Source organism: Grammomys surdaster, unplaced genomic scaffold, assembly GCF_004785775.1.
Source record: "Grammomys surdaster isolate TR1022 unplaced genomic scaffold, NIH_TR_1.0 213, whole genome shotgun sequence".
In the NCBI taxonomy this organism is placed as follows: domain Eukaryota; kingdom Metazoa; phylum Chordata; class Mammalia; order Rodentia; family Muridae; genus Grammomys; species Grammomys surdaster.
Window position 1 is genome coordinate 3,229,098 of NW_021604658.1, and position 14,112 is coordinate 3,243,209.

Here is a 14,112-nt window from a genome sequence, read left to right on the forward strand (position 1 = left end):
TTTTTTTTTTTTTTGGTTTTTTGAGACAGAGTTTCTCTGTATAGCTCTGGCTGTCCTGGAACTCACCTCTGTAGACCAGGCTGGCCTCAAACTCAGAAATCCTCCTGCCTCTGCCTCCCAAGTACTGGGATTAAAGGCGTGCGCCACCACTGCCTGGCCACCTTTTTTTTTTTTTTTTTTTTAAATCAATTATCAGTTAAGTAGAAAGAGTAAGGCTTTCCCCACAGAGCTTCTGAAGGAGCTGCACGTGGCTGGACACCTCAGACTGTGCTTGTGGTTGTCTTTTACTCATTAGACTTATCTCTCCTGTTGGAATGAAATGATTAACAAACTCTCAAAGATCTTGGCTAGAAAGATGGCTCAACAGGCGGAGGCATCTGCTGTCAAGCCGATGACCTGACTCTGATCCCTGGGACCTACCTGCTAAAAGTAGAGAACTGACTCTTGTAAATTGCCCTATGGTGGCTCACGCCTTTTAATTCTAGCATTCAGGAAGCAGAGGCGGGTGTGTGTGTGTGTGTGTGTGTGTGTGTGTGTGTGTGTGTGTGTGTCTCAGACAGCCTGGTCTACAAACTGAGTTCCACAATAGTCAGAAAGGTTATATAGAAAAACCCTATCTCAAAAAAACAAAACAAACAAAAATTAAGTCTGAAAGACTATTCTCTTTTACTTTGATTATTAGTATACAACACAGACCTATAGCATTCCTGAGTGTGGCATTTTAGATAAATATGATCTAAATTCTGAATTCCTACATATTAAGAGAAAGTGGGCAACCAAAAGCCAGGAAGATTCATCAACTCTAAAAGTAATCTTGAATAAACTGCCTGAAGAAATCAGATGCTAAAGATCTCAGGAAAACTTTGATTTTCACTAGCATGTTTATAATTCAAGTGTGGAAGAGGTCATATGAAATAATTTACAGGACAAAGGCATCTGTTCTAAGCTTAAAAGTTCTAGGCCAGTGACTATACCATAATACCTGTCTCCAAAACAAAAGATCAGGTATAGTGGCCACACACCCTTAATCCTAGCACTCAGGAGGCAGAGGCAAACAGATGTCTGAGTTCGAGGTCACCCTGGTCTGCATAAGTACCAACCTACCAAATGCTATTTAGTAAGGCCTTGTCACAATAAATTAAAAGAAAAAGAGGAGAAGTAAAAACAAAGTGTGTGTGTGGGGGGGGGAATTACCACTGCCCCTTTCTCTTTTATAAAAAACGTTTTAGAAAGACAAGAAAAATCCTTGCCAGGCAGTGGTGGCACAGGACTTTAATCTCAACACTTAGGAGGCAGAGGCAGGCAAAGCTCTGAGTTCAAGGCCAGTCTGGTCTATAGATCTAGTTCCAGAACAGTTAAGGCTACACAAAGAAACTCTTGACTCAAAACACACACAAAAAAAAACAACAAACAAAAAACATTTTTTTACAAATATATTTTACATGTGTGGATGCTTTGTCTGAATATACATGCATGCCTGGTACTCAGTGGCCAGAAGGACACATCAGATCCCCTCAGAGTGGAGTTATAGATGGTTGTCAGGCAGGTCCTCTGGAAGAGCAGCCAGCCAGCACTCTCAATAGCTGAGCCATCTCTGCAACCCCACTGTCCCCCTTTAAAGAGTAGTGCATGAATGGGTGATACAGTGTGGTGGCAGGATTATATGTGCTTACTTCTACTCTTCATCTTCTAACAACAAATCAACATCACTAATATGGCAAGTCATTAAAAAGGATACAGACAATAGATGACAGTATTCTTTGATAAAACTTATGAAATTCCAGGGCCATAGGGCTACATAGGGAGAGCCTGACTCAAAGAAAAAAAGGGGGAGTGAGACCATACTGGGAAGAACTACTGAACTCTAGTTTTGTACCTTGACAGGAACAGAGAGAGCATGATGTAGAGGGGTGGCTCAGTGGTTAACAGCACTAGCTGCTCTTCCAGAAGACCTGGGTCCAATTCCCAGCAACCCACATGACAGCTCCTGGCTGTGACTCCAGTTCCAGGGGATCCAACAACCTCACCCAAACATACATGCATGCAAAGAGCAATGAACATAAAATAAAAATAAATGTCATTTTAAAAAGGAAAAAAATAAAACAAAACTTTAATTTTTTTTATTTTTTATTTTTTTTTACTGGAGCTGGAGAGGTAGCTCAGAGGTGGTTAGTAGCACTTGTTGCTCTTACAGAGGAGTTCACAACCATCTCTAATTTCAGGGATCCAATGCATTCTTCTGACCTCAATCATCAATAGGCACATATATGGTACATGTGCACACATGCAGCAAAACACTCGCACACATAAAATAAATGCATCTTTAAAACTTATTTTAAATTATTGATTTTACAAACAAAAATTAAAACTATGATGCAAGCCTTTAATTCTATCGCCCAGGGAGCAGAGGTAGGTAGAGCTCTGTTCTAGGCAAGGTTTGATTCCCAGCACCCACACAGTGACTCACAAACTATAATACCAGCTCCAAGGAATCTGATGTTCCCTTCTGGACTCTGTAGGTACCAAGCATGCTCATGTGCACAGACATACATGTAGGGAAAACACTCATCACATAAAATTTTAAAAGAAAGGAGGAAGAGGAGACAGGGATAGAGGGAGGAAGGGGAAAAGAAGGAGAAAAAGAGAGAGAGAAAGAGAGAGAGAGAAAGAGAAAGAGAAGAAAATACCAGATTTTTTTAGAAAATTCATCAATGGATAAAAGAATTGAGAATCAGACTAACAAGAGACAGCCCGACAGAAACTCTCATTCGTATGTATGTGTGTACGTACGTATGTATATGAATGAGGCAAAGTTCTAAGTAAAAATTACTTTTGCCGGGCAGTGGTGGTGCATGCCTTTAAGGCCAGCACTTGGGAGGCAGAGGCAGGTGGACCTATGAGTTCGAGGCCAGCCTGGTCTATAGAATGAGTTCCAGGACAGCCCAGACTATACAGAGAAACCCTGTCTCGAAAAACCAAAAAAAGAAAAAAAAATTACTTTTGACACCAAAAATATTCCTAGAGATTGGGTGGGGAGTGTAACACAGTAATAGTTGGCTTGGTTAGCTTGGTTAGCATGTATGAGGGCCTAGGTTCAAATCCTAGACACACACACCCCTAAACAATCAAAGAAGTATAAAGATATAATAAAGAGATTCTTAACCAGGTGAGTCAACACATGCCCATAATCAAGAGGCTGAGATGGAAGGAAAATTGGAAATTTGAGGCCAGGCTAGTTTACATAGCAAGCAAGACTCTGCCTCAAAGATACAATTTAAAAAATAAGACTCTAAAAGGCCTGCTGGTATATGCTTTTGATACTCTGGTAGCAGAGACAGGTAACTTTTTGAGTTTGAGGCCAGCCTGGTATACATAATGAGTTTCCAGGCTATAATGAGTCCCTGTCTCTCCCCCCGTTCCCCCAAAGTCAAAGGCTAAGGTAGTCTTAGTGGTATAGTGTTCACCTAAAACAGCCAAACAGTAAAAGGCATGGCTGGGGAGAATGGTCACTGGGTAAAATCCTTGCCTTGCAACTATGAAGACTTGAGTTTGATTCCTAGAACCCACATAAAGACCAGATATTCTAATGCTAGTCTATAATCTCAGCACTGCTGCAGCACTGATGGGAGGCAGAAGACAGGAGCCGCTCAGAAGCTTGGTGGATCAGTTAGTCTGGTGTATAATGTGGAAAACAAGAAAAGACCTTACTTCAGACAAGGTGAAAAGTAAGGACCCAACCCATCGTCCTCTCACCTCCATACCCACACCACAGAACATGAACACCCATACTCACACATATACACAGACATGTACACATTATTGAAAATAAATAACAACTTTAAATATCAATCAAGTTTGTTGTCATGTCATTAGTGCAGTACTAGGACACAGGGAGGTCAGCGAGGACCCAGAGCTCCTCCCTAAAGCCCCAGGCTGCTTACTGCCACCACTTAGTGCTAGCACTAGCTCCCGCACACACCCTTCCTGTGGGCTTCCCCTTGGACTAAGCTCCATACTTCCTATTCAACAGTCTGCTGATATTTGCTGGGTTATCACCTACATGAACTCAGCTACAAAAGTAACACATCCTGAATGCTGGTGCATACTTGTAAATTGTGCCTGAATTTGGAAAGGTAAGGCAACAGAATCATGAGTTCAAGGCTAACCTAGACTATACAGTGACCCTGTCTCACTACCACTACCAGCATCAAAAAGCAATTTTAAACAAACATCTTCAAGAACTCTTTCTCAAAGCAAGGTGGTCACTACAAACAAGAAAACAGCATATAAGTAAAGAAATACAAAGTCAAGACATACAGAAAACAGGATGGGATCTTAAAGGAGCCAAGATTCAAGGATTGTGGCAAAGAAGGTCTCTTAACAACAGATATGTCTAGAGGAACAGGGAATTAAAGGTTCCTAAGGAAGCCAGGCATAGTAGTGCACACCTGTAATCTCAGGAGATGGTGACAGGAGGGCCAGTCCAAGGCCAGTCTTGGTTATATGAGACCCTGTCTCAAAAAACAAAAAAAAACTAAACAAAAACAAAACAACAACAACAAAAAACAACCACTAGAGAACACAATAGTAGAGTCAATGAAAATAAACCAAAAGGGCAAGATAGAAAAAAAGTGAGTTAGGAGTGAAAGAAATTAAATTCTTAACTAGCTTAATAGTTACTAGAACTGCTGTATTAAACGCAGTAATAATACACTTAATGTTTAGGATGTGGAGATCAGAAGCTGAGAGTTCAGAGTGTTCACAACAGAAAGTGCTCTCCTCTCTGCCCTCACCAAAAATAAAATACATATAAAACAAAATACACTTCACAACACAGTTCCCATTCTGGGAGAATTGTTATAAATACTGTTCCTGTTCTGGGAAGAAAGGATGCTGTAGACTAAACCCTGGTTCTCATATATACTGAGCATGCACTCTAGCCCTGGGTTAAAACCACAGCACCTACAGACATAGTTTACAGCAATTAAGATATAGCATAGAGAGTGAAAGGGGGGAAGGAGTCACCTTTTTAAGCACCTTCATGGCAAATATCTTCCCGGTATTTGCTCCTGTTACTTTTCGTACTTGAAAAACCTGGACAAAGAAATGAGTGTTTGCATGTTACCAAAAGCCAAACCATGTAGGTCATCTTCCACAATTCCCATGTATAAGACACATGTGATACTGCTGTTTATACTATAAAAGTGCATCACAAAGGACCATGCACAAACATGATCTGTAAGTAGAGGCCACATTGTAGGATTACGGAAGTCTGTGAAATGTGGGCCTGTCTGTGGTTTGCTGCCAACTGATGGCAGTGTTTGGAAATACCCAACTAATCAGCACTCAAAATCCTAGTTCACTTAGCACAAAAACCATCAGTGCTCCCGCCTTGAAAAACAAATTTCTAGTTTTCTGTATAAATTGATTCCAGGGACAAACTGCTATTATTTCATATAACAGTGACAATAATTGACAGACTTTTTTACTCACTCTATTGAGATGGCTTCATATCCAACACTTATAACAACATATGTAAGATTCAAACTGTTATATATTCAGGATGATTAGAACATATTCCAATGTTCCCTTAACCTTAAGAATAAACTACAAGTGTCACACTTCTAAATACTGATATGAGATTAGTATAGACAGTGCTGTCCTGGAACTCACTCTGTAGCCCAGGCTAGCCTCGAACTCTCGAACTCAGAAATCTGCCTGCCTCTGCCTCCCAAGTGCTGGGAATAAAGGTGTGCGCCACCACCGCCCAGCAGTATAGACAGTTCTTAATCTAATCAAGTTGTAAAACTGTCTTAGAAGTGAATATTTGTGGTATGACTTATCCTGAGCAGAACACATAAAATAAGATCTTAAATTATAAAGCCTAGGGCAAAACTATGAAACCCCTTTCTTACAATCTTTCAGCTTTCCTAGCTTATTTCTTAGATACTCCAAGTTAAAGAAAACACATTCAGATTCAAGCCTCAGTAACATATAACTTAACATACATGAGGTGAGGTGTGGCGTACACATGTTTAAAAAGGAATCCTGTATAAGGTTCCATTGGGCCAAAGAAAAGAAACAATCCTCTAATAGCAGAGCTGACCTGGAGCACTACTTGTTTACTTATTCAATAAATACTGAGGGTTTCCATTATGCCTATGTGTAGTGATAGGGAAGGAAGGGGAACTGAACTTCAACCCCTCAAATCACATGAGTCATGGTCAGATCCTACAATGATGAATGGAACCAGTGTATAAAAAACAGCCACCACAGTCAAAGATAACTATTTCAAAACATGTCCTACCTTTCCATAGCCCCCTTTACCAAGTACCCGAAGTAGCTCAAAACATTCTGGTCTGATTTTTTCTGGCCCTCTGTTCACACTAGTTTCTGAGATTTCAAATTTCTCACAATGTTCCATGCCACTGGGAAGAAAAGCAAAACCAAAAGTGAACTTGCAAAATGTTCAATTACATCAAGCACACTGTTAGAAAGGAAAGAGAAATGGATGCACTCAGGTAAAAGAAGAATAAGTACATGACAGTAAGTGTGGTATCTGTGCTCTATGTTACCTGATGACTGAGACGATGACACGGCTGGGTCAAGATCAGGGCAGACTGGGACTGTTTACCTGCTTGCTCACAGAACTTGCATTATTACTTATTTTCTTAAATATCAAGCACCAGGGCTGGAGAGATGGCTCAGCTGTTAAGAGCACTGACTACTCTTCTCAAGGTCCTGAGTTTAATTCCCAGCAACCACATGTTGGCTCACAACCATCTGTGATGGGATCTGATGCCTTCATCTGGTGTGTCTGAAGACAGTGACAATGTTCTCATATACATTAAATTAACAAAGAATTCTTTTAAAAAAATATACCATGCACCCCCAAACTAAGAAAATTAGAACATGTTTACTAAGCTGACAGAGTAAACAAGCCTCCTACTTACTCAAATTTTGTTCATTCAAAATGTCCACGAGATTAGTTATTACCCAACACTCACCAATGTTAGCAGAAGATCTAGGATCTTTCAGAAATGACTCAGTTAGTTGTTAAACAGCCCAGGCCTATCTCAAACTGATTAGGTAAGGCAGGCTGCCCTCAAAGTCATCCTCCTGCCTGAGCCTCCTGAGTACAAGGATTACAGGAACTTACCACCACACCCAGGTTTGTTTTGTTTAAAATTTCTTGATAATAAAATATATCTGCATTTTTTCTAATGTCTGACTTTTCCAAGTTACTAGCTTAAAGACTCCAAAAAGGAATGGAGTGTGTCTGTCATATACATGCTCCTTAGGTAAGTAGCTAGTCTTCTCCATCTCTTGTCACGCTCTCTACTGGAGGGTGGAGTACGGAGCAGATTAATGACATACTCACCTAACAGAACTCACTCAATATGACTTCAAATTGCATAAATCTCTCTGTCTAAATGATGTATTCAAGTATTTTGGGAACACTAGCAATAATTTTCCATAAGAAAAAGTTACAAACACAGTTTTCTCTATTAAATGAGTAAACCTTCCTAATAACTTAAACTCATTCATATTTCATCTCTTTCTATATATAGAATATTAAAATTCTCATGTTCTATTCAGCAACTTGGTAAGTGATCTTATAAACATGAGGGCGTTTAAAAACAGGTTACTAAAGCCCCTTGAGGCTCTGGATAGGCACAACCTACTGGAAAGAAACAGCACAGTGGAAGTCTTTCCATGTACACTTACAGTTCATATGGTCCAACTCCCCCATGGTCCATGCTTTCATTTAACTGACCCTGAAAAATATTTTAAGTTTTAGAAATAAATAACACCAGAAACTCAAATTTTAAGAAGTTCAATGCTTCATCTTATAATTCAGAGAGAACGAATGAAGTAAGCCAGTTTAAAGTTTCTATTTCACTACCGAGCAAACATGGTGAACAAAATAAAGTACACAAACAACACTGGAGACTGCACTTTCAAGGTTTTTCATTTTATACAACCTAATCATTCATAACCTAAAACAACAAGAGTTTTCCTTCAGTAATTATACTTATCATCTATTAAATACTATTTTTTGATGAAACTAAAGGTGTTACATTATGAGATACCAGATCAAATGATATATTTCTGTTAGGTAGACTAACATGTCATGAGCATGCCTAAGACAACTACAACTAGCCCAAGATATACAATATACAATGTGGCAAATTGAGGCAAAAATATTTAACGAACCAATATAATGATTAAGCATCATACTGACCAAACATTTATTCTAACATAGAATAAATGAAAATTGAAATTAACCTATTATGCACTGGCAATGAACAATCTCAAAATTAAATCAAGAAAATGCTATTTACCACAGAATCAGTAAAAATAGCTCAGAAAGTCTGGTGTGAGGGCCTTTAATACCAACACTTGGGTAGCAGAGGCAGGCAGATTTCTTTGAATTTGAAACCAGCCTGATTTACATAGTGAGACCACGTCTAAAAAAACAAAACTTCTCCATAGCTTATGGTGGGCTGGGGGGATAACGGGGTTAAGAGGAGGTCCAATGTCAGTTCCCAGGACCCACAACAAGCGGCTCCCAAGAGCTTGTAACTGCAACACGGGAAGGATTTGGGGAAAATTTGAAACCTTTTTCTGTCTTTCTCAGGAACTTCCAGTCCTGTGTACAGATACAAGCACACACACATAATCTAAAATAAAATTTATCTTTTTTAAAGTATAGCTTAGTTGTTGGGCATGGTACTGAATGCCTGTAACCCTAGCACTTTAAAGATCAAGACAGGAGAAATGCTGAAGGTTTGAGGCTAGCTTAGTCTAAACAGTGAGTTCCAGGCCAATCAGGACAAAACAGTCAGATTCTACCAATTAAATAAATAAATAAATAAATAAATACAATTTTTTTAAATAAAAAAAAAATTGTACTAAAAGCCCCTTGAGGCTCTGGAAAAAAAAATCCGGTAGAATAGTCCTGTAGTCAATTCTAACTACTTGATTAAGAGACTGAGATCACAAAGAGCTGCATAGTATGTTCACAGTCACCCTGAACTTGACAAGAACTCCTATCAAAAACAAAAGGGCTTGATAGATATCTCAGTGTCAGAGCACCGGACTGGTATGTGCAAAGTCCTGGGTTTGATCCTCAGCAGGTCTAGCCACTCTTAAAAAAAAAAAAAAAATAGAAGAAGAATAAAAAGATAATTTTGAAAAACAAGTGGGGATCTTACTTGGTATTTCTCCAAAGAAGACATAAGAGGAAAACTAGCCACATAGAAAACATTCAACGTTAGTACTAGAAGGGAGACGCACAGGGACAGAGTGAGGGACGTCTTTCGGTTCACTAGATCTGCAGAGAGGGCAAGGGAGGCGCCGGAGAGAAGGAGAAGAGAGAAAAGAAGGACAGGGAGAGGTACAGGCAGAAAAAAAGAACTATCATACTCTGCTAATATGAATGTAAAATGTACAAGTACTTCAGAAAATAGTTTAGAGATCTCTTAAAAAGTTCAGCACAAAAAAAAAAAAAAAAAAAAAAAAAGCCGGGCAGTGGTGGCACACGCCTTTAATCCCAGCACTTGGGAGGCAGAGGCAGGTGGATTTCTGAGTTCGAGGCCAGCCTGGTCTACAGAGTGAGTTTCAGGACAGCCAGGGCTACATAGAGAAACCCTGTCTTGAAAAACCAAAAAAAAAAAAGGTTCAGCACAGCCTGACTGGACAGCTGGCTCAGCAGTTAAGAGCACTGGCTGCTCTTCCAGAGGACCCAGGTTAAATTTTTAGTATCTGTATACTGGCTCACAAGTGTCCTTAACTCTGGTTCAGGAAATCTGACATCTTCTGGCTTCTGAGAGCAACATATACATGCAAGTGGCACACAGACATATATGCAAACAAAACATACCTACACACAAAATATTTTTTAAAAAGTTAAGCATAGTCTATGCAGGACTGCACTCCTTAAACACCAGCACTCTGGAGGCACAGGCAGGAGAATATCTGTGAGTTCAAGCCCAGCCTGATCTACACAGGGAGACTCTATCTCAAACAAACAAACAAACAAACAAACAGGTCAAACATAACCAGGCAGGGCTGAAGAGATGGCTAAGTGACTAAAAGCACTGGGCTGCTCTTCCAAAGGACTAGGGTTCAAGTCCCAGCACCCATGTGGTGGGTTTATAAACATCAATAATTCCAGTCCCAGGGGATACAAGGCCTTTTTCTGGTCTCCAAGAGCCTATATACACAAGATGTGCAGGCAAAACACAAATATATATAAAAATAAATATTAAAAAAAAGTTGGGAATAGTGGAGAATGCCTTTAATCCCAAAACTTGGAAGGCAGAGTCAGGAAGATCTCTGTAAGTTTCATGTTAAACTGTTCTACACAGAGTTCCAGGCCAGCCTAATGTGAGCTGATGTATCCCAAAACGAAAAAACCCACTAATGAACCAGCTTCTTTAGTTTCTGTCCTCCATACAATCACAGCTATATTTTAAAGACAAAAGACTAACTTCTAACAGACATGATAAAGCTGGTGTTACATAATTGTTTATTTCTTTTATGTTGGCTTTACTTAATTTTAAATTAAAGACCACAGAGTAAGTTAACAGGGAACCTCCTTTGAAGCCACCTCAGCAGACATGCCCTCAGGCTGTGGTTCATTTCCTGAGCCTGTCCCACCACCTGCACCTGCACTACAAATTTCCTACCGTTACTTTACAAGTAGGCACAGTTCTTCTCTGCCATCCACTACACCTTTACAAAAGCTCTGACTTTAAGTTTCACCTGTGTGAAGTAGAGCCCTGCTACAGCAAAGTATAAGATAGGCTGTGTCAAACTAGCCGACACACCATAGTATTTGCAAAGTTTTACATTATAACCCCAAAGTCTTTCTTAAAAATTCTATGTAGCCAGGAGGTGGTGAACACTTTAATCCCAGCACTTGGGTGGGAGGCAGAAACAGGTAGACCTCTGAGTTCGAGACTAGCCTGGTCTACAGAGTGAGTTCCAGAACAGCCAGGGCTACACAGAGAAACCCTGTCTCAAAAAACCAAAACCAAACCAAACAAACAAACTATGTAAACTATAATTAATAAACATGAAATCTTAATGAAGATTGAGCACTTCATAAAAATTGAAGTGAGTTGTTCCCCAATAGGAAAAATTATCCTTAATCGAGACATGAACTAAAGCAAATATCCAAGCCGTATCATGGCACATGTAACTGCTCCTCTTGGGATGCTAGGACGATAGGTTTCAAGTTTGACACCAAGCTGGACTACAGAACAAGACCATATTTCAAAACACAAAGCAAAGGTGAGGGTGCACAGTATGGGCTTAGTAGGACACACTTGTATTCCTAGTATTTGGGAGGTGAAGGAAGGACAGTCTAAGCTACATGCTACACTATCTCAAAAATAATAAATAGGCTAAGTGTGGTGGTTCACACTTTGGGAGACAAAAGCACATGGATTTCTGTGAGTTCCAGGCTAGCCAGTGCTACATAATGAGATCCAGTCTTTAAAAAAAAAAAAGTTCTTTTTAAATCAAAATGATAAAGAGTGAGTGTGTGTAGTGTATGTGTGTTTAAGTGTGTGCAGTGTGTGTGCGCCATCTCAAGTTGATGACATGGTATGCATGTGGAAGTCAGGGGACAACTTGTGAAAGTTAGTTCTCTCTTTCCATCATGTGGGTTCCAGGAATCAAACTTAGGTCTTCAAGCTCCTTTACCCACTGAGCCATCTGGCAGGGCCTTAAATAATAAACTCTTTTTTTTCTTTGAGACAGGGTCATTCTATGTAGTCCTGGCTATAACTTATTGTTCAGACCAAGCTGGCCTTAAACTCAGAGATCCACCTGACTACTGGAATTAAATGCATGTCCTTCCACACCTGGCAATATGCCCTAACTTTCTGTCAAACAAATATCTGCTATCTCATTCTAAAACTTGTGTAATATGTCTCTCCAATTATTTCAGATTTTTACCTGACAGAAAAAAACAAAATTCTCCAGAGGAAAACTTACCCTTAGTTTCAACTTATTACCACAGAAATATAGACAAACACAAGAAAAACCCCTCTCATTATCAAAGTCCTCTTACTCATTATTGCGACTACCCTTACTTTATTCCTCTAAGGTTTTTATTCTGTTTTTTAAACTCAGATAATAGACACTCAGCTTCACCTATAAATTATCAATTTAGTTTCATCATTTACTATCTAAAGAATTAACTACATAAATGCCTATACTGACTAATATAGATTCCAGTACAAAATACTCACTCACAAAGGTGTTGTCTGTGTGATCAATGACTAAAAACAAATGAACAAAATATGATAGTTCTAAAAGCGTAGTAGTAGCTCTGGATACGTGCACTTGTTATGGAGTGGCTATGCACAGCTGATGGTAAAATGACTTGGACTCAGAAATGGCTGGTTCTGACAAGGTACAGTTCATGAACCAGCAGAATGTCCAATAAGCCAGGGTCTTTTGAGAAATCTTTACATTTCATTTAACTCTCATTTACAAGGAAGAAGGGAGAGTTTGAGGCTAGCCTGGTCTACAGAGTTCCAGGACAGCCAAGGCTACACAGAGAAAACCTGTCTCGAAAAAAAAAAAAAAAAAAAGAAGGAAAATATCAACTTACTCTAGATCTCAAAGCTAATGAGTATGTCCCAAGAGATATGTATTCCCTATTTTTCTTTTTACTGAATAAAATTTGACATATAAATAGGGACACTGTGAATGAGTCTAATAAATGCAATCAGGAATCTAAGTGCTGTAAGGTGGCTCTTTGAGTAAAGGACCTTGTCACCAATTCTGATGTCCTGAGTTCACTCTTCTGGTGGAAAGAGAGAACCAACAACTGGAAGTTGTCACCTTACCCCCAATGCTATACTATGACATTATGCAAGCACATGTGCACACACACACACTCATACACATGCACACATGCACATATACATGAACACAAATAAATAAATAAATAAATAAATAAATAAATCCAGTAATAATTTGAAAAAGAATCTATGCAGAAGAAAACAAAATGGCTCAGCTGGTAAAAGCCCTTGCTGCCACATCTGAGGACCTAATTTTATCCTTAGATTCCTCATGACTCTCCCAAGTTTTCCTCTGACCCTTACACATGTGCACAGCTTCCCCATCAAAAGAAATATGAAAAAAAAATCATGTGCAAGCTGGATTTGGGGATATAAAACTATATATCACTCAGGAGACAGAGGCAGGAGGATCAAGGAGAACCACAGGGTGAAGGCTAGGATAATCAACACAGTAGGCCCATCTCAATCAAATCTGTCAAACTCAAGTCTTCAGGCTCAGAGCTTCCAGTAGCCAAGTTTTTTTTGTCCAGTGGGCTATCTCTCTGGTTCAAGACATTTAAATCTATACAATGTAATCTGTCCAACTCAGTCAGAGGACACTAATTGTGGCAATCATTTCTCTGGCTTATGCCTCAATTCCTTTACTATAGAAGAAAGAACTGAGGCAACTCTGGCATATACCAATGTTAAAGCAAGGATTACATAACAAACTAGAAGTTGTACATTCACCATAGGAAACAAGATTTTCTAAGAACCTAAACTGTTCCCATACTTTAGATTTTTAAAACTTTTTTTCCCAGAGTAATCTAGACTCTCTCTAGGTAGCTGACCCAATGACATCTTAAGTCTTCTTCTTTTTTTTTTTTTTGGTTTTTTCGAGACAGGGTTTCTCTGTGTAGCCCTGGCTATCCTGGAACTCACTCTGTAGACCAGGCTGGCCTCGAACTCAGAAATCCACCTGCCTTTGCCTCCCAAGTGCTGGGATTAAAGGCGTGCGCCACCACTGCCCGGCTTAAGTCTTCTTTTATCCACCTTGAGACATTAAGACATCTCTTAGTAATACACTCAAGGCCTGGCAGTACACACCACCTATATCCTTGGCACTCAGAAACCTTATGCAGGGGAATTTGCAAACTCAAAAACACATTTGAATTTGAGGCCACCTGGCTACTCGTGACACAATGTTTTTTTGGGTTTTGTTTCTTTGGGTTTTTTTTTGTTTTTGTTTTTGTTTTTTAAAGAACACACTTAAGAGAAACATTTCAACTCTAAAAGCATCTTCTTCAAA

The 14,112-nt window shown here is 39.4% G+C and overlaps 1 protein-coding gene across 5 annotated transcripts in view; it reads right to left on the bottom strand.

The window, feature by feature from the left end:
* The window catches only part of Rps6kb1 (ribosomal protein S6 kinase B1), a 50,188-nt gene that overhangs the window by 34,010 nt on the left and 2,066 nt on the right, over positions 1-14,112 (bottom strand). For all 5 annotated transcript variants that reach the window (XM_028772327.1, XM_028772323.1, XM_028772326.1 and 2 more), the window contains 3 exons: positions 7,729-7,778; positions 6,308-6,428; positions 5,026-5,094 (listed from right to left, as the gene is read on the bottom strand). In XM_028772327.1, coding sequence (XP_028628160.1) covers positions 5,026-5,094; positions 6,308-6,428; positions 7,729-7,778 — 240 coding nt within the window. The remainder of the gene's footprint in view (positions 1-5,025; positions 5,095-6,307; positions 6,429-7,728; positions 7,779-14,112) is intronic.